Source organism: Erythrolamprus reginae, chromosome 6 (genome assembly GCF_031021105.1).
Source record: "Erythrolamprus reginae isolate rEryReg1 chromosome 6, rEryReg1.hap1, whole genome shotgun sequence".
NCBI lineage: Eukaryota > Metazoa > Chordata > Lepidosauria > Squamata > Dipsadidae > Erythrolamprus > Erythrolamprus reginae.
In genome coordinates, this window is record NC_091955.1 from 80,441,239 (window position 1) to 80,461,875 (window position 20,637).

Here is a 20,637-nt window from a genome sequence, read left to right on the forward strand (position 1 = left end):
ATGGAATAATGTGTAATTGCTTGTTGGTGAGTTGAGGTTATGCTATCAGACACTTGTGTAAAACAATAGTCTGGGTTTTCTGTACTTAAGTTTATGGGGTAATGGCTGGGCAAAGAGATACAATACTATAGGTAACTCATATACTAGTGCAATTCATTGAATTCTGCCAGAATCCTGGCATAGCAGTTATTAAATTCAAGACCATCTATTTCCACAGATTTGCAAAGGCCACAAACGAGATTCAAACACAATTTTATTTTTCATATGATTAACCTGTATGTGGGTGTGAATTTCTGTAATAAATTTGAACGCAGAGACACATTTAAGAGCAGTAAATTCAACTATCTTCCTGTGTAAAATAAGGGCGGAACTCATATACTTTCAAACTTACTGAACATTAAAAATGTCCAGTCTCAAATGATTTAGGTCAACTTCTTTTTAGCCTGATAAGTTGACACTAACAAGCAAACTTCGGTTTTCCACCGGTACGAGTGAAAGAAAGCACTGTGCCTACTTCTTAACGTGTGCTGCTCAAAGGAAACTAAAAATAATTCATTTCAAACAAGACAGTTAATATACTTCCTTTAAAAAGGAAAAACAAAATCTGTGATGTGTTGTGCTTTAAAATAATAAAATATTCAGGAATCAGCATGCCATTGCTTTTGCTGGTCATAGTAGAGAAGTCAAACAAATTGGCTGTATCATTAGTGGTTAAAAAAAAGGCAGTAATATGTTCTGGTGATCCAAGTTGATGTGATGGACAGCTGCCTTTACTTTAGTGTTCTTTTAAAAATTATTAAGAGAGACATTATATTTCATACTATTTCCACTTATTTTTTTAAAGCCTGGTATTTTAAGGGAACGGTCCCTGGTTTTTGGTCCCATCCAGAGGAAACTGGTAAATGGAAATTTCTTGCCAATTCCACTGTTCCTCAGCTGACTAATCAAATATTCCATATTTCTATAACAAAGAAAAGTTCAGTAATACCGGAAGTTTAAACCAACTATCTTTGAGCTTACATATCACACGGCTCAAGAGGCAATATTTCTCCTATACTGTTCATCTGCTTGAGATCAAGGGCATGCAATTAAATTCATAATTAAATATTGCAGGGTCTTTCTTTCATGGTTAAAAACTTATATTGCAAAAGCAGCTGAAAAAGCTACATCACAATACTACACTGTTCATCCTATTCACAGGCAGCTAATTTAACCAAACCAGGCACTCGAATTTTAACCTACCTTTCCCCCCCTTAATTTTAACTTAATTCAGTCAAACAAGGTTGTTCTTTGCATCAGAAAACAGCTGGGGGATAATGATGATTAAATATTATTTGCTTTGCAAAGCATACAATGCTTTTCTGTCCATGGACAACTGAACCAAACTTCTTGATATAAAGCAGACTTTACATGCTGCGATACACATGGAGTTTCATTAGTATATAACACCTAGCCCTTTTCAAGTCTCTTGTTTGTTCACCAAAGGTGTGTTTCTCTAATCTCGGCAATAATTTGACTGGCTCGTTGCAGGGCCTGGGGGGAAAAAAAGAGAAAGAAATCATATACCAATTAGTGCAAAGGGCATCAATCAAGAAGCAGCTTCTTGTCAAGAAATAATTTACAACTCTTAGAACACCCTGAATCATTCTGCTCAGTAAAAGTGATGCAATATTTTTTTTTAGGAAAAGAATACCTCGTCTTACAAATGCCTCGTCATACAAACTTTTCGAGATACAAACCCGGGGTTTAAGGGTTTTTTGCCTCTTCTTACAAACTATTTTGACCTTACAAACCCACCGCCGCTGCTGGGATGCCCCACCTCTGTACTTCCGTTGCCAGCAAAGCACTCGTTTTTTGCGCTGCTGGGATTCCCCTGAGGTTCCCCTCCATGGGAAATTCCACCTCCAGACTTCCGTGTTTTTGTGATGCTGCAGGGGAATCCCAGCAGGGGACTCCTAGCAGCGCGAAAATGGGCGCTTCGCTGGCAACGGAAGTTTGGAGGTGGGGTTTCCCAGCGAGGGGAGCCTCAGTGAAATCGCAGCATCACAAAAACACAGAGGTCCGGAGGTGGGGTTTCCCATGGAGGGGAACCTCAGGAGAATCCCAGCAGCGTAAAAACGGGCGCTTCAGCTGGCAAAAGGGGTGAATTTTGGGCTTGCACGCATTAATCGCTTTTCCATTGATTCCTATGGGAAACATTGTTTCGTCTTACAAACTTTTCACCTTAAGAACCTCGTCCTGGAACCAATTAAGTTTGTAAGACAAGGTATCATTGTATATTAAACATTGTAAAATAACGGAAAGGCTTGAGCTTCAAGAATTGTGGCTCTGGTTTTTCCTATGATTCCTTCACTGACAACTCTAGAAAGAAGGAAGGAGGGAGGCAGAGATGCTCCCTCTCAAAATTCCCCCCACTATTTTTGTAGACTTTGTCCTCTAGTATAGACTCTTATTATAGATTCAAATGTTCAACTGGGTTATTTAGGTTACTTTAAAGAAGCTACTGCTATTCCTTTCCTTTTCTTCTTTTTCCTTCCCTCTTCATTCTTCCTTCCCATCTTACCTTATTTTTCCTTCCTTGCTCTCTTCCCACCTTCGCTTCATTTTCTTAGTCTTTCCTCTTTCCCCTTTCCTATCCCTTCTTGCATGCTCAAATACAAAAGAGAAAACATTTCTCCTTTGGTTTTGTTTTGTTTTTAATTTACTTTTCTAGCCCTCCGCCTGCAAAAACGGAGCTCAGGGGGTGGGGCACACGCATCCATCCTGGACTATGTTCTCTGCTGCAAAGGCTTCCTGCAGCTCTCTGCCAGCAAAAACAGAACCCAGGGGGCCATGTGCACTCCCAAGCCCCATTTTCACTGGCAGAGGCACCTTGGCCAGTCTTTTGCTGTGTCCAGGGTGGCCCTGTAAGCCAGATCTAACCCCCCCATGGTCTGGGTCCAGCTCAGGGGCCCTGAGTTTGACACCCCTGATCTAGAATGTACGTAGAACAAAACAAAATGTATATTTAAATTTGAAGCTTCAGCAAAAGGCCTCTACCTGTAACATATCAGCTGCCTCCTTCCTGCGCTGAGCCATGTCTTCTGATTCTGTTAAAAGATCATCCAGCAATAAAGCTTTGTACAGCTGTCCAACTAGCTCGCTCTGAAGAGTATCTTTCACGTGGTTCACCAGAAAATGCATCACTGCTTTTGGCACACTGAAAGCAAACAGCAACAGTTCAAGCATACGACTGCACCTTTCTGTAGATAAGTTGCTTTAAAGCTTGGGAAAGGGTGGGGAAGGGGAAATCTCTCTTTAAACAGTTGTGTGTGTTCCTGCACTCCAAGAAGCGAACAATCAAAACACAAGAAAAGTCGGAGATGTCATCTGTGGCCATTCCAGTTCTGTGGCCAGATGATAAAAAATCAGGCACCTGGCAATTTGACCATAGTTATGGCCTCAGGCTTTGCTTCAACTCCCCACCACCACCACCTGCCCATCTTTCTCCATCTCTGCCCTTTTGGCTGTCCTGTGCTCCACCACCTGCAGTTCCCATCTTTCTCCATGATGCGGTATGTCATCATCAGGTTAGCTGCTATCTTGCCAGGGGAAGGACGAAGATGATGAAGAGCCAGGGTTGCACAGCAAGTAGAGTGCTGAACTGCAGACCACTGAAGCTGACTGTAGATCTGTAGGTCAGCGGTTCATATCTCATCACTGGCTCAAGGGTTGACTCAGCCTTCCATCCTTCCGAGCTGGGTAAAATGATGACCCGGATTGTGGGGGCAATATTATGCTGGCTCTGTTAAGAAGTGCTATTGCTGTGAGCCGCCCCGAGTCTGCGGAGAGGGGCGGCATACAAATCTGATTAAACTAAACTAAACTAAACTAATATGTTGTAACGTGCCTTGAGTCTAAGGCGAAGGGCGGCATTAAAAAAAATCAAAGGAAGAAAGAAAGAAAGAGAGAAAGATCAGCTAGGGACAGCAAGGGCAACTAAGCGCAACCTGGCCAAAAGAAGGGGAGCGAGTACAATAAAATAGCCAAGTGGGGAGAGTTGAAGTCAAGGCAAGCATGGCGCTGCAGTAACATGACATCCTCGCCTAAAGACGGTGTATTCCTTGCCTCACTCTTCCAACTGGCTGCACCAGTTTATCTTTTATCTTTTTCAAAACCAAAACGTTAAGAATTGTGCAGCAATCCAGAGATCTGAGAGGCAAACTACGATTGGTGCTTCTGCTGGCGTGCATATCTTACCAGCCAGGGACTTTTTAAAGTGCTCTTTAAATACATATTTTTCTGGAATCCTATAAAAGCTGCTGAAGACAACTGTGTGAGCCAGAACAAAACAAAACACGGCAGTTGCTTTAAGATTCTATTTTTATGTATTAATTCAATGTACCTGGCGACTGAATTTACATTATGCCCTTTAAATAAGGGCTTGTGCCCAGCAATAGAATCTGACATGCTGTAAAATGAAGCGCCAGCCTCCAGCAGGGCAAGGTTTCTGAGCCTCAAAACAAGCTCCTTGAAGACTTTTTAAGAAGCTAAAACAGGCAGGAGGCTGCAGATGAGTACTTGTTTTAAATGTCTGCTCGGGGTGGGGGGGAAGTCAAAGGGTGGCAGCAATATAAATGCTCTCAAAATGCTTTCCCTGCTGACTCTCTTAAAGATTGCCTTACTGCTGCTTTTGAATCATTCTTTGCTTAAATTCTGAGTTGGCGCAAAGAATTAAAATGGAAGCAAGCTGGAGGCCCACATTCAAATCAATCCAGTTGCATCCGAGTCTGCAGAAAAAGATTGCCATCAGAACCTCCATGTCATCACGGATGCAAGCTGCAACTGTCACAGTTGAAGCTTCTTTCTTGGGCTTTTAATATACCTTACCTATCTTGAATGTTCTTCCTCACAATTAGGAAATAGGATTTGATGAGACGTTCTATCACTTCGCAATCTCTTTGTTCTCGGGCTGAAAGCTTGCGTGAAACGGGGACAGGCTAGAAAGAGTGTAATAGGAAAACAAAAATCGCAAATACATTATATGTAGTAGATTAAACATTGGTAAACAAACGCTAACCTGATTTTTCAAAATAGGATTCTACTATTTATTATTATTGCTGTTGTTCTTTGCAGAGTCAGCCAAATTTTCTGTTTTTGTCTACTTATCAAATCCTGTCCAAGGATCTGGGATAGGCAGATGGTGTGACAGATACCATCGAGAATGTAAGCTGTTCCAAGTAAAGCTGCCTTTTGCAATTGACCGATGGGCAATTTGTCAAATCACATTTCTGTGACAAATTAGTATAATTGGTTCATAAAATTGCCAAATCAGAAAGAATCCAGGCAACTTACAGTTTTAATCTTAGAAATAGTTCAAACGATGAGCACTCTTCATTGTAAAAGAATACTTGTATTCAACAAATTGTTGAATTGTTCTTCGTCTTCTACCAAACTGGTTCTTCGTCTTCTACCAAACCGGTGCCTGGAGGCTATTGGGGCCTGGATGGGTGTCAACAGACTCAAACTCAACCAGGATAAGATGGAGTGGCTGTGGGTTTTGGCTCCCAAGGACGACTCCATTACCCTGGGGGGGGGGGAGTATTGACCCCCTCAGAGAGGGTCCGCAACTTGGGCGTCCTCCTCGTTCCACAGCTCACATTAGAGAAACATCTTTCAGCTGTGGCGAGGTTGGGTGTTTACCCAGGTTCGCCTGGTGCACCAGTTGCGGCCCTATCTGGATCGGGAGTCACTGCTCACAGTCACTCATGCCCTCATCACCTCGAGGCTCGACTACTGCAATGCTCTCTATATGGGGCTACCTTTGAAGAATGTTCGGAAACTTCAGATCGTGCAGAATGCAGCTGCGAGAGCAATCATGGGCTTCTCTAAGTATGCCCATGTTACTCCAACACTCCGCAGTCTGCACTGGTTGCCGATCAGTTTCCGGTCACAATTCAAAGTGTTGGTTATGACCTATAAAGTCCTACATGGCATCGGACCAGAATATCTCCGGGACTGCCTTCTACCGCATGAATCCCAGCGACCGGTTAGGTCCCACAGAGTGGGCCTTCTCCGGGTCCCGTCGACTAAACAATGTCGTCTGGCGGGACCCAGGGGAAGAGCCTTCTCTGTGGCGGCTCCGACCCTCTGGAAGCAGCTCCCCCCAGAGATTAGGATTGCCCCCACCCTCCTTGCCTTTTTGAAATTCCTTAAAATCTACCTCTGCCGTCAGGCATGCGGCTATTGAAACATCTCCCGCTTGCCCATGCAGTTTCTGTGTATGATTCGACTGTGTGCTTTTTTTTAATATATTGGGGTTTCTTTTGGATTTTTTAACCTAAAACTGTAATTTAGATTGCTAAATATTAGATTTGTTACTATGTATTGTTTTTTACTATTGTTGTGAGCCGCCCCGAGTCTATGGAGAGGGGCGGCATATAAATCCAATAAATCTAATCTAATCTTTGCTCAGTCAGACTCCTCTAGGCACTTACCACATCGAGCAAGTTTACAGCGTGGCCTTTTTGGGGGCTGGAGGGTAGAATCATTACTGGTTTGGATTTTTCCTCTGCTAATATCTCTTCCGTCCTGGGTGTTTTCAGCATTCCTCTCCAATTGCCAGTTCCAGATTCTGGAATTGTTTCTCCGGCACCAAGCAATGCCTAATTTGAGGGAAAATAGAATATGAAAACTCAATTCCTTATTTGTGAGACAAATGCTTATCTGAACATTTCCTCCAATTTCATTTAGTCAGTATATTCAATTTTCTTATTCCATCACTAAGAATGTAAGGCATATGTTTTCTCCCAGTACCTCTATTATTTTACCCTTTTAATTCTGACAGGTACCATAGTTTTCATACTATAAGATGCACCTGACTATAAGATACACCTAAATTTTGAAGAGGAAAACAACAACTACAGGTTTTTGGCCTCCATGTACCTCATTTTCGGGCATTTTCTAGCCTTTTTCTCCCAGTTTTCTAGGCTTTTTTCAGCCCATTTTTAGGTGTTTTTCTGCCTATTTTTGAAGGGGTTTTTTGCCCATTTTTGAGGTTTTTCCCGGCCTGTTTTTGAGGCTTTTTTCAGACCATTTTTGAGGCTTTTCTTGGCCCACTTTTTCAGGGAGGAGCCAACAGAATAAATGGGGAGAAAGATTGAACCAAAGAACTGGCAAATAAAAGAAAACAAGAAGGAGATAATAATGAAAATAACTGTGATTGATGAATTAAACCAGGGGGGAAATATTTTAAGAGAGTTGAAAAGAGAATTAGAAATACAGGAAGACACTTTTGGAAAGGAGATAAGGGCTTGGGCAGAAATTTTGGAAACCAGGCAGTGGAAGAGGGTAGCGATGGGAGGAATGCTTAGATTGAATGGCCAAGAAGTAGACGCAGATAGAGAAAGATTCAAGAGAGGTATATGGGAGGCAAGTCAAAAAAGCATAGCAGTTAAAACATTGAATATTAATGTATACATTTTTACATAATAAAATGAAAGCAACAACAGAAAACATAGAATAATTAAATAATGACAATAACTTAATATAAATGTGTATTATTATTAGAAATATATAAGTTGGTTGAATGTAATGAAATGGGGCAAAACTCAGTTAGCAATGCATTGCTTAGCAATAGGTATTGTGGACTCAGTTATTGTTGTAGGTCAAGGACTTCACTCTGAGGTAGACATTGAGGTAAACGGTAAATGGGTAAAGAATCAGAACCAACTTCTGGAGCCTAGAAACAATCCATGTAATTTTCTTGACATCAATGTGGAAGTGGTTTCATATTCCAGGCTTCCTATTTTGTTTTTTAACTCCCTAATTTAGTCTGAGGCTTCGTGTTTTTCTAATAACCTCCTATTCAAATACAGTGGTACCTCTACTTAAGAACGCCTCTACTTAAAGAACTTCTCTAAATAAGAACTGGGTGTTCAAGAATTTTTCCCCTCTTCTTAAGAACCATTTTCTACTTAAGAACCCGAGCCTGAAAAAATTTCCCAGGAAATTTGAGAATGGCATGAAGGCCCGGCCAGTTTCCTGTCATTCCCCCTTTAATCCTGGCCATCTCGTGCTTTTCTGGGCTACCAGAGGAGCCTTTTATTTATTTATTGTTTATTTATTTATTGGATTTGTATGCCGCCCCTCTCCGTAGACTCTTTTGGTGGCACTTAAGGAAGCTTTGGCAGTCCAGAGCAAACAAAGCATTTTCCTTTCTCTGGGTGCTTGTAGAGGAAATAAGAAACACTCCCTTTGCTCTGGACAGTCCCTCTTTTTTTTTTTAAAGCCTTAAAATTTTGGATTTTTTAAATTCCTTTCACCTCACCTTCCTTCGGCAGCAACTGTTCTCCTCCTCTTCTTCCTCCTCTTCCTCCCACCCAAATTCCGAGCTTTTATTTCTTTCCTAATGAGTTTGCACACATTATTTACTTTTACATTGATTCCTATGGGAAAAATTGCTTCTACTTATAAACCTTTCTACTTGAGAACCTGGTCACAGAACAAATTAAGTTCTTATCTAAACCCACTAAACACTCAGGGCTGCCTAGAAACGAAGATGAAATCCTTTGCCCTAAGGCCATTCAATAAGCTAACCCCTAAAGACACACAATCGACCTGAACAATGAATTCTGAACCATCGCATCAACTGTTTTTGAGAGCCATGCTCAATTGACCAAGATACAGCACAAAACAGCTAAGCATGCAGTGCTTAGAAGAAAGAAAGACAGACCTTGCCATCAACCTCAGCAGAACCACCACCAGCAGTCTCCTGAGAAGATGGTGCCATAACACCAGGAGGCTTAATGGACTAAAAAAAGGCAAGAAGGGCAGAGAAGGGTATCAGTATTGCTTGACAATACTTTGTGCATTAAGTTTTATCTTTTATCAGGCTCTTTTATCCCCTTTACTTGCTGAATCTTGGAAATACAGGTACACTAAACAGCAATTTGGATCGCTTAAAAAAAAAAGCAAGCTGTTGGCACCTATAAAAAGTTGATTTTTTTGAAGAATATCAGACACATACTCACCTTGTCCCGTAATCCATGAGAAGACATCTCTCTCGCTAACCTGTTCCGCCTTTGTTCCTTTGAGAAAAAGAAACGTGGGATTAGAAATTAGCTGTCAAACAGCAATCAAATCCTGATTCTTAAGGCATCAGGATAGAAAACTGGAAGACTCAAAGTTCTAGTCTTGCCTTAAAGACGAAACCTTGCCCCAGTCATTTTCTCCTAGGTCTAGAACCTAGCCACCCTGAGTCTCAGGACAAAGGCGGCACAAAAATCGAATAAATAAATAATAAATAAACCTTGCCAAGAAAACTGTAGGGACCAGTCCTGGTACTCTACAGGAATCTGTACTGACTCAAAGGCACACACGCTTATCTATGCCTAATTTTGGCAAACTCGGTAAGAGTTAAAGATGTTAAAGATGAGTTAATAGCAATCACAACAGCAGTTAGATCTATACTGCTCAATAATGCTTTATGGTACTTTCTGAGTGGTTTACACTGTCAGCCTATTGCCCCCAACAATCTGGGTCCTCCCTTATGGAAGGGTGAGTCAACTTTGAGCCGGTAAGCATCTAATTCCTGGCTGTCAGCAGAGTTAGTCTGCAATACTGCATTCTCACTAGTTAAAGATGAGTGCAGCAGGTTCTCCTAACGCAGGGGTAGGCAAAGTTGGCTCTTCTATGACTTGTGGACTTCAATTCCCAGAATTCCTGAGCCAGTCATGGAATTCTGGGAGTTGAAATCCACATGTCATAGAAGAGCCAACTTTGCCTACCCTTGTCCTAATTAAAGGAAGTTTTGCAACCCGTCCTATCTCCAAGAATTGGAGGCACAGATGTTTGTCACACAGTCAAGTGGATAATTTATGCTTACACTAATATTCCCAATCAGGCATACAAAGAATCCATCCTCAGCAGTTGATACCAAACTCTAGTAAGTTTAATAATATATCGTAAACATTTGAAAAGATGAGATTTTCTCCTTTACCTCTATATTATTGTTTATTAGCCCACAAGCATCTGCAAAATCTGGATGCTTGGTGTTGATATAAGCCAACTCAATGGCTACTAAGTTGTGAACCTGGAAGAAAGTAACCGAGAGGAAAACAAATCAAAACTTTAATTCCAACGAAAAACAACAAAATTCAGCTGGCATTGAACACTGCATCTAGAACAAAAATATTCTTTTCTCAGCAAATTTTTCATATTATGTTTTTTTAAAGAATTTTTTTCAACATCTTTACATAAACTTCCATACCTATACCATAGTATCAAAACATACATAATTGTACATCTCTGCCCAAAAATGCCATAAACAAATATCATAATTTTGCACCTTGTATACTTTTTTCTTCCGTCTATTTTCCTTCTATATTTCATACTACTCCCCTCCATCTCTTCCCTTTTTCCTATTCCCCCCCTCTATTTTATTGTTAACAGAGAAGCAATTCAAACACTAATTTCATACCAACATCTGTGCTATTCTTAAACTTATATCTTTTCCCTTATCCATCCATCATCTATCTATCTATCTATCTATCTATCTATCTATCTATCTATCTATCTATCTATCTATCTCTATCTCTCTATATTGAGGAATACTTTGACTTGGACTCTGATTTACGTTTGGATGTTAACTTGAACCTGTTCTGCCGGGCTCTATGGTATGAGTCTCCCGAAAATTCAAGGGTACAAATTTCAGACACACACACACTTGAAAGTTCAAAAACAATGTTCTTTAATCACAAAAATTCAAAAGAAACAAAGCACCCTTTTTGTATTGCAAAGAGTACTCGTCCCAAAACAACCTGACAGTCTGTACAATCCCCTTAATCAGTCCTTAAATATTTAGCTAGCAGCTGTGAAGGAACGTCACAGCCCTCCTTCTTCCACGAAGTGAAACACGCACACTTTGCTCTGCTTTGGTTTCCAAGTCGTGAAAAATCAACAAACAAAGTCCGGAAACAGCAAGGCACGGTGCTGAAGAACAACGATCAGATAATCTTCCACAACGGCCAAGCCAACACGCTGCTATTTATATCAGCAGCTCTAATTACTTTAGCCCGACCCAAACACAGGTGGCCTCTCTTATCTCCTGTAATATTTCTTCAATTGGTCTCTTCGATGCATAATTCTGCGCATGCATGGGTCTAACACTTCCTCATCCAAATCGACCAAAGATAATGGAGATTGCCTTCCTGGGCTGTGTGCCAAGCCCCCCTCTTCCAAGTCACCCCCACCTTCGTCTGAGGAAACTGCACTACCTGACTCTGTCGGCAATAAAACAGGCCTATGACATGTTGATGTTTCCCCTGCATCCACCTCCACATTCCTTGGGGCAGGAGCTGGGCCAGAGCCAACCACAACAGAACCTTTACAATAAATATGTAACAAACTGAAGCTTAAGTCCCATAAAGGAAGCTTATTTTATGTACATCTCTCAGAAATAATATGTGTCACATACAAAACTGATATTTAATTACGATTCCCCCCCCCCTGCAACAAACCCCATAGTGATTATCTCATGATATTTGTCTCATGCTTTCATGTAACCCAAAGTGTCACAAAACAAGAATCTCCGCCCTGATTACCATTTCATTTGTAATTGGTAGCCTTCGGCGCAAAAGACTGGTCACAACCTCAACAATGGCGTCGTGGAGTTTAGGAAATCTCAGCAATTCCTGAATACAAGCAAAACAGCACAGGATTTCATTTGCTATAATCAAAAACAGAATGGTCAAAATGAATGAACTAGAACATTTAGTTTCCAGAAGAAGCTGGTTTTCATTAATGATACAATTCCCGTAAATCAGCAGAGACCACGGAGTGCACCCAAGACCATCCCAATTCCAAAAGCTATCTCTACCCGCCTGGCTGTGGACTTTATTTGAACAGCAAATCCAAAGGAGTTTTGCTTGAGTTCCACTTAGAGCAGGGGTGTCAAACTCAAGGCCCGCGGGCCGGATCGCCCCATGGGGTGCTTAGATCTGGCTCGTGGGGCTGCCTTGGAAACAACAAATGGCTAGTGGTGCCTCTGCCAGAAAAAATAGAGCTCACAAGGCTCGTGTGCAGCCCACCCCTTTTCGCTGGCCGAGGGTTTCAGGAGGCCGTCACAGCTGAAAATGGAGCTCGAGAGCCCATATTTGCTGGCAGAACACTCAGGCGCCCGACACGCGTGATGTCGAGCTGGCCACACCCACCTTGCCCCCCCCCCCCCCCCCGAGGTCAAATAGAACCCTGATGAGGCCCACAATGAGGCTGAGTTTGAAAGCTCTGACTCCCTCTAATAATCTCAACAGAGTAAAACATGGAAGTATGCCTCCTGAAATGCTCATCCTCTTACCCCTAAAAAGTAGAAGACAACCTCTGTGACACTACTCTTACTTGATATGCTTCTCATGCTTTTTTAGATAGATATTTGTTAGTACATTGTATGTAACCTACTTGGGTGTTGCCATAAAGTAAGTAACAATGTTAGCCTGTAACATATAAAGACTGTACCTTTAAGGAAATATTACTGGTTGGCCATAAGAGGGCGCCAACACCGTTCCCTTTGGGGGGAGTTACTTTGTTAGAAATATATTTTGCCAGTGAGCTGTATTATTCTTGCTGCGTGCGGTTTGTAAACTATTAGTGTTATATTGTTGATTCTGTATATTTGTAATTAATAATATTGTTGTATATACATTGATACTAAGTCTGAGTCATTGTCTGGCTAACCCACGTTACCTACACCCACAACAACTCTGCTTTATGTATGTTGAAGATTTCACACCGAGACATACTAACAGATATTTAAGATAACCAGTCTTTCCCCATTATGACGTTTTGGACCATACTCTCTTGAATTTCAGCCAATGGTATCTGCAACCAGGCTGGACAAATTATGGAATTTGTCCAGAATCATCTAGGACACTACAATGTGTAAGGGAAGGCGAAGCAAAGCATTGGCTTGCATGTCTATAGGTGTCTGCACACAGCAGACTCTATTTTTTTTATGATTGATTGATTGATTGATTGATTGATTGGATTTGTATGCCGCCCCTCTCCATGGAATCGGGGCGGCTAACAACAATGACAAAAAACAGAATGTAAAAAATCCAATACTACAACAGCTAAAAACCCTTGTTATAAAAACCAATCATACATACAAACATACAGGGCATAAATTGTAGAAGCCTAGGAGGAAAGATTATCTTAATTCCCCCATGCCTGATGGCAGAGTTGGGTTTTGAGGAGATTACGAAAGGCAAGGAGGGTGGGGGCTATTCTAATCTCTGGGGGGAGTTGGTTCCAGAGGGCCGGGGCCGCCACAGAGAAGACTCTTCCCCTGGGCCCCGCCAACCGACATTGTTTAGTTGACGGGACCCGGAGAAGGCCCACTCTGTTGTTGTTTGTTGTTGTTGTTATTATGTTTGCCGATCCCAGTAAAGCGGCCTTTTGCAATTGACAGATGGAGATTTTGTCAATTCCGATGGTTTTCAAACATCATCATCATCATTATTATTATTATTATTATTATTATTATTATTATTATTATTATTATTATTATTATAACACCGATTCATTTAACATTTTTTTTCCGTAATGAGAAGAGCTCTCCTTTATCTCCAAGGAGATTATAGTTTACAGACGAATTACTTTGATAGCACTTGGCAAAGACTTTCCAGACTGCCCATATGATGTCAAGCTCTCCCAGCAACAACGTCTCACCCGCCAGCTGCTTCTTTTACCTGGGTACTGTAATTGCTACAGTGTTGAATAATCCGCTGCATTTCCTCATGAACGAGTTCCACACATCGCAAGCTGGGCTCTTCCAAGCGTTTGATTTGCCTCTTGACTAACAATTCAAATGAAACTTCGGGTACAAACAATGCAGGCCGGGGACCCTGATCAAAAGGAAAGCAATTACATTTTCGTTTTTGTTTTTGAGTTATCACTAAAACACCACACTGTTACCATCATACTGAATAGGGCGAGAAAATATTGATCAGATCGTTCTATTATTAACACCACCACCCTGACCACAGAGTAGCTGTTTTAACCAGAAAAGGTATCCCACTTGTTGTGGTTAGCTTTGGCCCTGCTCCTGCCCCAAAGACTGTGGATGTGGGGGAGCCATCCACATGCTGCAGGCCTGTTTTGCCCCCCCCCCCCGGTGGAATCTGCTGATGAAGGCTCCTCTGACCAAGAAGACATGAGTGACAGGGAGGAGGAGAGTGTGGCAGACAGCTTAGAAGGAGATCAATTATCTAGCTCCTCCTTGGATTTGGAACAAGAGTTAATGATACAGCCACGCATGCGGAGAGCGATGCATAGGCAGCAACAACTGAGAGATTATTATCAAAGAAAATGAGGCCACCTGCGGTTGGGTGGGGCTGTGGTAATTAGTGAGGCTGCTATAAATAGCAGCCTGTGGGTTTGGCCATTGTGGAGGATTATCTGATCATTGTGTTTCGTCACTGCTTTACTGACTTGGACCTTTTGTGTGCTGATTTTTCCCCCCGCTTTGAAACTAAACCAGGGCAAAGTGTGTTTCAGTTTGTGAAAAAAGAAGGACTGTGAATTGCCTCACAGCTGCAAGCTAAGTATCACAGAACTGATAAGTACTTATTTTAAGTGAATTTCCGTTATAAAGAACATTGTTTTGAATTTTCAAACGTGTGTGTGTCTGAAATTGTATCTGTGCATTTTTGGGAGGATTCTACCAGAGAGCTCGACAGAACACCACTGAGTAGTTATAAAGGGATAATACCTACAGTAGCATTTCTAATGGCAGTCAAGATGTCAATGGTATTAAGGCCACCTAATGGATCCACAGACTCTAAGGTGCGCCCAAAGGTTTCGTGAAAAATGTAGCAAATTCTAGCTCCGCCACACCTAAAAGATGCGAAAAGAAACAGGAAAACGAATAAGCCAAATTGTATTATAGGTACAGGGAGTCCTCAATTTACAACGGTTCATTTAGTGACTGTTCAAAGTTACAACAACACTGGAAAAAGTGACTTATGATTGTTTTTCACACTTATGACCACTGTGGCATCCCCATGGTCACATGATCAAAATTTAGATCCTTGGCAACTGGTTCATATTTATGACAGTCGAAGTGTTGCAGGGATGAGGAGTTTACGAAAAGCAAGGAGGTTGGGGGCAGTTCTAATCTCCGGGGGGAGTTGGTTCCAAAGGGTCGGGGCCGCCACAGAGAAGGCTCTTCCCCTGGGTCCCGCCAAACGACATTGTTTAGTCGATGGGACCCGGAGAAGGCCAACTCTGTGGGACCTAACCCAGTTCCTGCAACCATTCTTCATGTTTTAGCCTCCAGTTCCCTAATCATCTTTGATTCTCTTCTCTGTACTCTTTCTAAAGTCTCCACATCTTTTTTCCATTGTGGCAACCAAAACTGGATGCAGATTTCCAAGTGTGGCCTTAACAAGACCTTATAAAGTGGTATTAACACTTCATGTGATCCTGACTATATCGCTCTGTTAATGCAGCCTAGAACTGTGTTGGCTTTTTTGGCAGCTGCTGCATACTTCTGGCTCATATTTAAATGGTTATCCACTAGGATTCCAAAAACATGGTTGTAAAGCAAACCTATTTCTACAATGGGCATATTTTTTTTGGCCAGAAACTGGAAATAAATGGCAGTTTCTAGAAAAAAACCCCGCCCCCCATCAAAATGAAAGTCTAAACTAGACCCTAGCCTCTGCCCAATGTGTAGGATGTGGTAGTATGCACATGAATGTTTGATTTTTAAATGTTTAGCTTTTTAAGATAATTTTAAATTAATTATTTCTATTAATTGGATTAGAAGTGTTTTATATATGGTATTGTTTATTGAAATGTTGTAAAAGCTGCCCCGAGTCCATGGAGAGGGGCGGCATATAAGATAGATAGATAGATAGATAGATAGATAGATAGATAGATAGATAGATAGATAGATAGATAGATAGATAGATAGATAGATAGATAAGAGAGAGAGAGAGAGAGAGAGAGATAAGATGGATAGATGGATAGATAGATAGATAGATAGATAGATAGATAAACAGAGAGAGAGATTAGATAGAGAGAGAGAGAGATTAGATAGATAGATAGATAGATAGATAGATAGATAAACAGAGAGAGAGAGAGAGGGATTAGAGAGAGAGAGAGAGAGAGAGATTAGATAGATAGACAGACAGACAGACAGACAGACAGATATAGGATGAGATGAGATAGGATAGGATAAGATAAGATAAAATAGATTAGATGGAACCAGTTATAAGCCAAGGACTACCTGTAATTACCTCTCATCCAGTGCTGCTTAACTTAGAACAGTAACCAAACAAACGGACATTGAGCAAGAATTAATTGTAGGTAAGTATGTGTCAAACCCACTCCCATTGTGAGCCATATTGTGAAGTATCACAATGTTCTGCCAGTTTGACAGACCTGATCTAGACAGGTCTGATCTATAGCAAAATAGGTAACATTTGCTTACAGTTCTGATGTCTCTATGTATTTTGCTGTCCCTTCAATTGTGTTGCAATATTCAGTGGCAAATTTGGTAATGAGCTGCAAAAATGTGGCACTCTTATCATCTACCGGTTCTCCATAACTGTTGAGCAGAGACTGGTACTGAGCAGCTAAAACATTGATTCTGGTTTTCAGTTCAGGTAAGCAATCTCTAATGTGATGCATGAGTAGCCTAAAAACAAAGTTTAGAGAGGGGGAAAGAAAGTGTTAGAAAGATGATTGAAGCATGCAAACTGTTCAAGTTTTTATTCCACATTTTGGCCATTAACAGATTTTTGAACGAAAAAGCTATGAATTTATGGTAGGTTAAAGTATTTCACTGAGATGTTCCAGGCCATTCCTCAAACACTTTAATTTTAATAGATGACATAGAATTCGAAAGATTTAACAGTATGGTTTCATTTTAATGTTATAAGATGCCCATAATATACTAATAATAGGAAAAAATCAAGTTGCAACTTAAGATCAGAGCAACACCTTGTACCTGTTAAGTGTTCTAGCTAAATACTTTGTCCCATTGCGGTTGGCTAAAGAGGGATATTTCTTCTGAAGGAAACCATATTCATCTCGAATCGAATCAGCCACGCTCTTCTTAGTGTTGATATCCAGCTGACTCCTGCAGGTCAATGAAATGTTAAATTCTTATTGTGAATACTGTAATTGTAAATTGAAAAAAATTGTTTTTAATTGAAGATATTTTGCTTCTCATCCAAGAAGCTTCTTCAGAGCTTTCTTTCATCTTCAAAGAAAAACAAGAAAGTCCAGTTGCCTCTTGAAAAAGCACTCCTGGTCACCCATTTTACAACTGCGGTTGTTTCCTGTTTCAAAATGACTGCAGAAAAGCAATATCTCCTAACCCAGTGGTTTTCAATCTTTCTAATGCTGCAACCCCTTAATATAATTCCTCATGTTGTAGTGACCCCCAATCACACAGCTAGTGTCAATTCTTCCATCAGAGCTTTAAGCTGATTGGCAAGAAGGTCAGAGCGAAACTCCCACTGTAAACAGCTGATTTGTTTGATTGTAAAAATATGTTCCAAGACTCCAGAACAGAAGCTTTAGTTCCTAACACCATGGAAAATTTGTCTTTTCCCATGGTCTTAGGCGACCCTTGTGAAACAGTCGTTCGACCCCCAAAGGGGTCCTCACCCCCAGATTGAGAACCACTGTTGTAAAGATTAAATTCCTTTGCTTCTTTGGATCCTTAACACTTTTCAATTTACCAATGAACTGGGGGGGGAGGGAAAGGGAAATGGAACATGGATAATGTATGCAGAGATTGTAAGAGCATGGAACCATCAAGGTCGCTGCTGCAGGTGCTTGAGAGAGAGAGATGGACTGTTCCCATAACAAAATAGCATCTCATAATTGGACAATGTGATTATATGGGGTGGGGAAAAGAAGAAAGCACTGTTTAACTGGGCAAGCATTTGTGTGGGAAACCAGAGCTGGCTTTGTTTCTTCAGTACCAACATGGTGTATCCAATAAAGTTTTAAGAATCCAATTTTCTCAAGAGCATTTCCTTGTTTTGGGTTCAATGATTGGACAGTTGACACACAGGTCAACTAGGTAGTACAACTAACAAAGGGTTAGAAGTGGAAATAAAAATCAAAAAGATATTAAGTCTGTCTCTGAACATCTCAGGTTGAGAACCACCGTAAACCCCTAGTTTTCACAGTATAAAAGTTTTGAGAACTTTAAGTTAGCCATTATCTGCCATAGTTTCTGAACCTTTATGGCAAAATGTAAGGATGAATGTCTGAGAAGTGTGGGAATAAGAAGAATTCTTTGGGAATCCAATTCGCAGGCCGCTCCACACTCACCTGTTGACCACACCAATGATGCCAAGCTTCACAGGTATTACTCTTCCCATCAGTACATCCATGGCATCTGTGCCAGCATCCATAAGATCCAGCTTTGTGATCACAGCAAGGGTACGCCGCCCTATCAGAGCGGCAGGAAAACTGTCATTTATATTAAGCTGGTCATGTATTTAACTTTTCAAGCCTAGGAAATGTCTACCCAAAGTAAAACAAAAAACAAAAAAGGAAAAGAAAAAAAGGTGAAAAAGGTGCAAAGTTGCCCATTAAACAAGGCCACGCAGAAGGGAAATTCACTATTTAAAGGTTGAGCCATTCTCTGATTTAATGCAAATTGTGAAGTTACTCCAAGCTGCCTCACGCATAGTGCTAAGTCAGAGTTCTTCTGACTTGTAGTTACTTACTTACTTACTTACTTACTTACTTACTTACTTACTTACTTACTTACTTACTTACTTACTTATTGGATTTGTATGCCGCCCCTCTCCGGAGACTCGGGGCGGCTAACAACAATAATAAGACAGCGTATAACAATAATCCAATACTAAAAACAATTAAAACCTATTATAGTCAAAAAAAACCAAAACCCATACATACAGACATACCATGCATAAAATTGTAAAGGCCTAGGGGGAAAGGGTATCTCAATTCCCCCATGCCTGACGGCAGAGGTGGGTTTTAAGTAGCTTACGAAAGGCAAGGAGGGTGGGGGCAATTCTAATCTCTGGGGGGAGTTGGTTCCAGAGGGCCGGGTCCGCCACAGAGAAGGCTCTTCCCCTGAGTCCCGCCAAACGGCATTGTTTAGTTGACAGGACCCGGAGAAGGCCCACTCTGTGGGACCTAACTGGTCGCTGGGATTCATGCGGCAGAAGGCGGTCCCTGAGATAATCTGGTCCGGTGCCATGAAGTGCTTTATAGGTCATAACCAACACTTTGAATTGTGACCGGAAACTGATCGGCAACCAATGCAGACTGCGGAGTGTTGATGTGACATGGGCATATTTAGGAAAGCCCATGATTGCTCTCACAGCTGCATTCTGCACGATCTGAAGTTTCCGAACACTTTTCAAAGGTAGCCCCATGAAGAGAGGCTATAATCCAGCTAATGTACTCACTGCTGAATCACCACCTCTTGGCTTCTGCCAATACCACGAACTGCCAAGAAAACTAGGAAACCTGAATGCATTTGAACTGGGACCTTTTTGGCTTGATACTTGGTGATGTACATTGTGTATACTGTATATTGTTTCAAAGATATGCTTTAATTCCTATGTGTTACTGTGAACAATATAAAAGAAACCACCACCACCCCTCTCTTTCTCAAAGAAGTTTCAATAAAAAAGCTAATGATGGTGATTTGCAGCACGTTTGTACAGAACATAGCATGACAACCAAAACTCTGTTGCTCTAAAACTTTAATGATTAAAACAAAACAAAACAAAAACATAATCATAATTGGTATTTGACACAATTGTTTTAGGTTTCATAAACAAGGATTCATAAACAAGGTTCAGGGCTAAGCATTCCTCCTAGTCTGTTATTTATTCTATTCTGCTCCCAGGTACCATTCAACATGTCAAACCTGGATTGCATTAAGTTAGGGCTCAGAACTGGTGAACTTTAACATGATACAGTGGTACCTCTACTTACAAACTTAATTTGTTCCGTGACCAGGTTCTTAAGTAGAAAAGTTTGTAAGAAGAAGCAATCTATCCCATAGGAATCAATGTAAAAGCAAATAATGTGTGTGATTGGGGAAACCACAGGGAGGGTGGAGGCCCTCTAGATTCCTAGAGAGGCCCCACGGAGGCTTCTCCCTGCCTTTTCCGGCCCTGTTTCCTCCCAGGAGATTCCTAGAGAGGCCCCACGGAGGCTTCTCCCTGCCTTTTCCGGCCCTGTTTCCTCCCAGGAGATTCCTAGAGAGACCCCACGGAGGCTTCTCCCTGCCTTTTCCGGTTACAGTTTCAGAGGCTCGGGTTTGAAAGTGGAAAATGGTTCTTGAGAAGAGGTAAAACAAATCTTGAACACCCGGTTCTTATCTAGAAAAGTTCATAAGTAGAGGCTTTCGTAGGTAGAGGTACCACTGTACTATAGTTACTGTCGATAAAGTTAATAAAACAAGCAGGGAGCCATGGGGGAAGAGTATTCTGCCTACCTCATTTTATATATAATTCTATAGTAATCCTTGAACAGTAACTGAATCCCTTCCCAGAGGATTTTAGTAATTTATGGGACTTAGCCCTACCTTTTGTCTGAAATCTTCCAATCAGAAGATTCATTGATTCATTCCAATGGAGAATAACAGATGTT

At 41.2% G+C, this 20,637-nt stretch overlaps 1 protein-coding gene across 2 annotated transcripts in view; it reads right to left on the minus strand.

Moving 5' to 3' along the window:
• Positions 1-236: 236 nt before the first annotated feature.
• The window catches only part of DNM1L (dynamin 1 like), a 55,191-nt gene continuing 34,790 nt past the window's right edge, over positions 237-20,637 (minus strand). Inside the window, exons 7-19 of one of the 2 annotated variants that reach the window (XM_070756370.1) lie at positions 18,331-18,451; positions 16,991-17,122; positions 16,472-16,678; positions 14,751-14,871; positions 13,725-13,880; positions 11,583-11,672; positions 9,980-10,072; positions 9,012-9,068; positions 8,714-8,791; positions 6,477-6,644; positions 4,870-4,979; positions 3,040-3,199; positions 237-1,533 (exon numbers count right to left, since the gene is read on the minus strand). In XM_070756370.1, coding sequence (XP_070612471.1) covers positions 1,477-1,533; positions 3,040-3,199; positions 4,870-4,979; positions 6,477-6,644; positions 8,714-8,791; positions 9,012-9,068; positions 9,980-10,072; positions 11,583-11,672; positions 13,725-13,880; positions 14,751-14,871; positions 16,472-16,678; positions 16,991-17,122; positions 18,331-18,451 — 1,550 coding nt within the window. In that variant the 3' untranslated portion in view covers positions 237-1,476. The remainder of the gene's footprint in view (positions 1,534-3,039; positions 3,200-4,869; positions 4,980-6,476; positions 6,645-8,713; positions 8,792-9,011; positions 9,069-9,979; positions 10,073-11,582; positions 11,673-13,724; positions 13,881-14,750; positions 14,872-16,471; positions 16,679-16,990; positions 17,123-18,330; positions 18,452-20,637) is intronic. The other variant, XM_070756369.1, reaches the window with a different exon arrangement.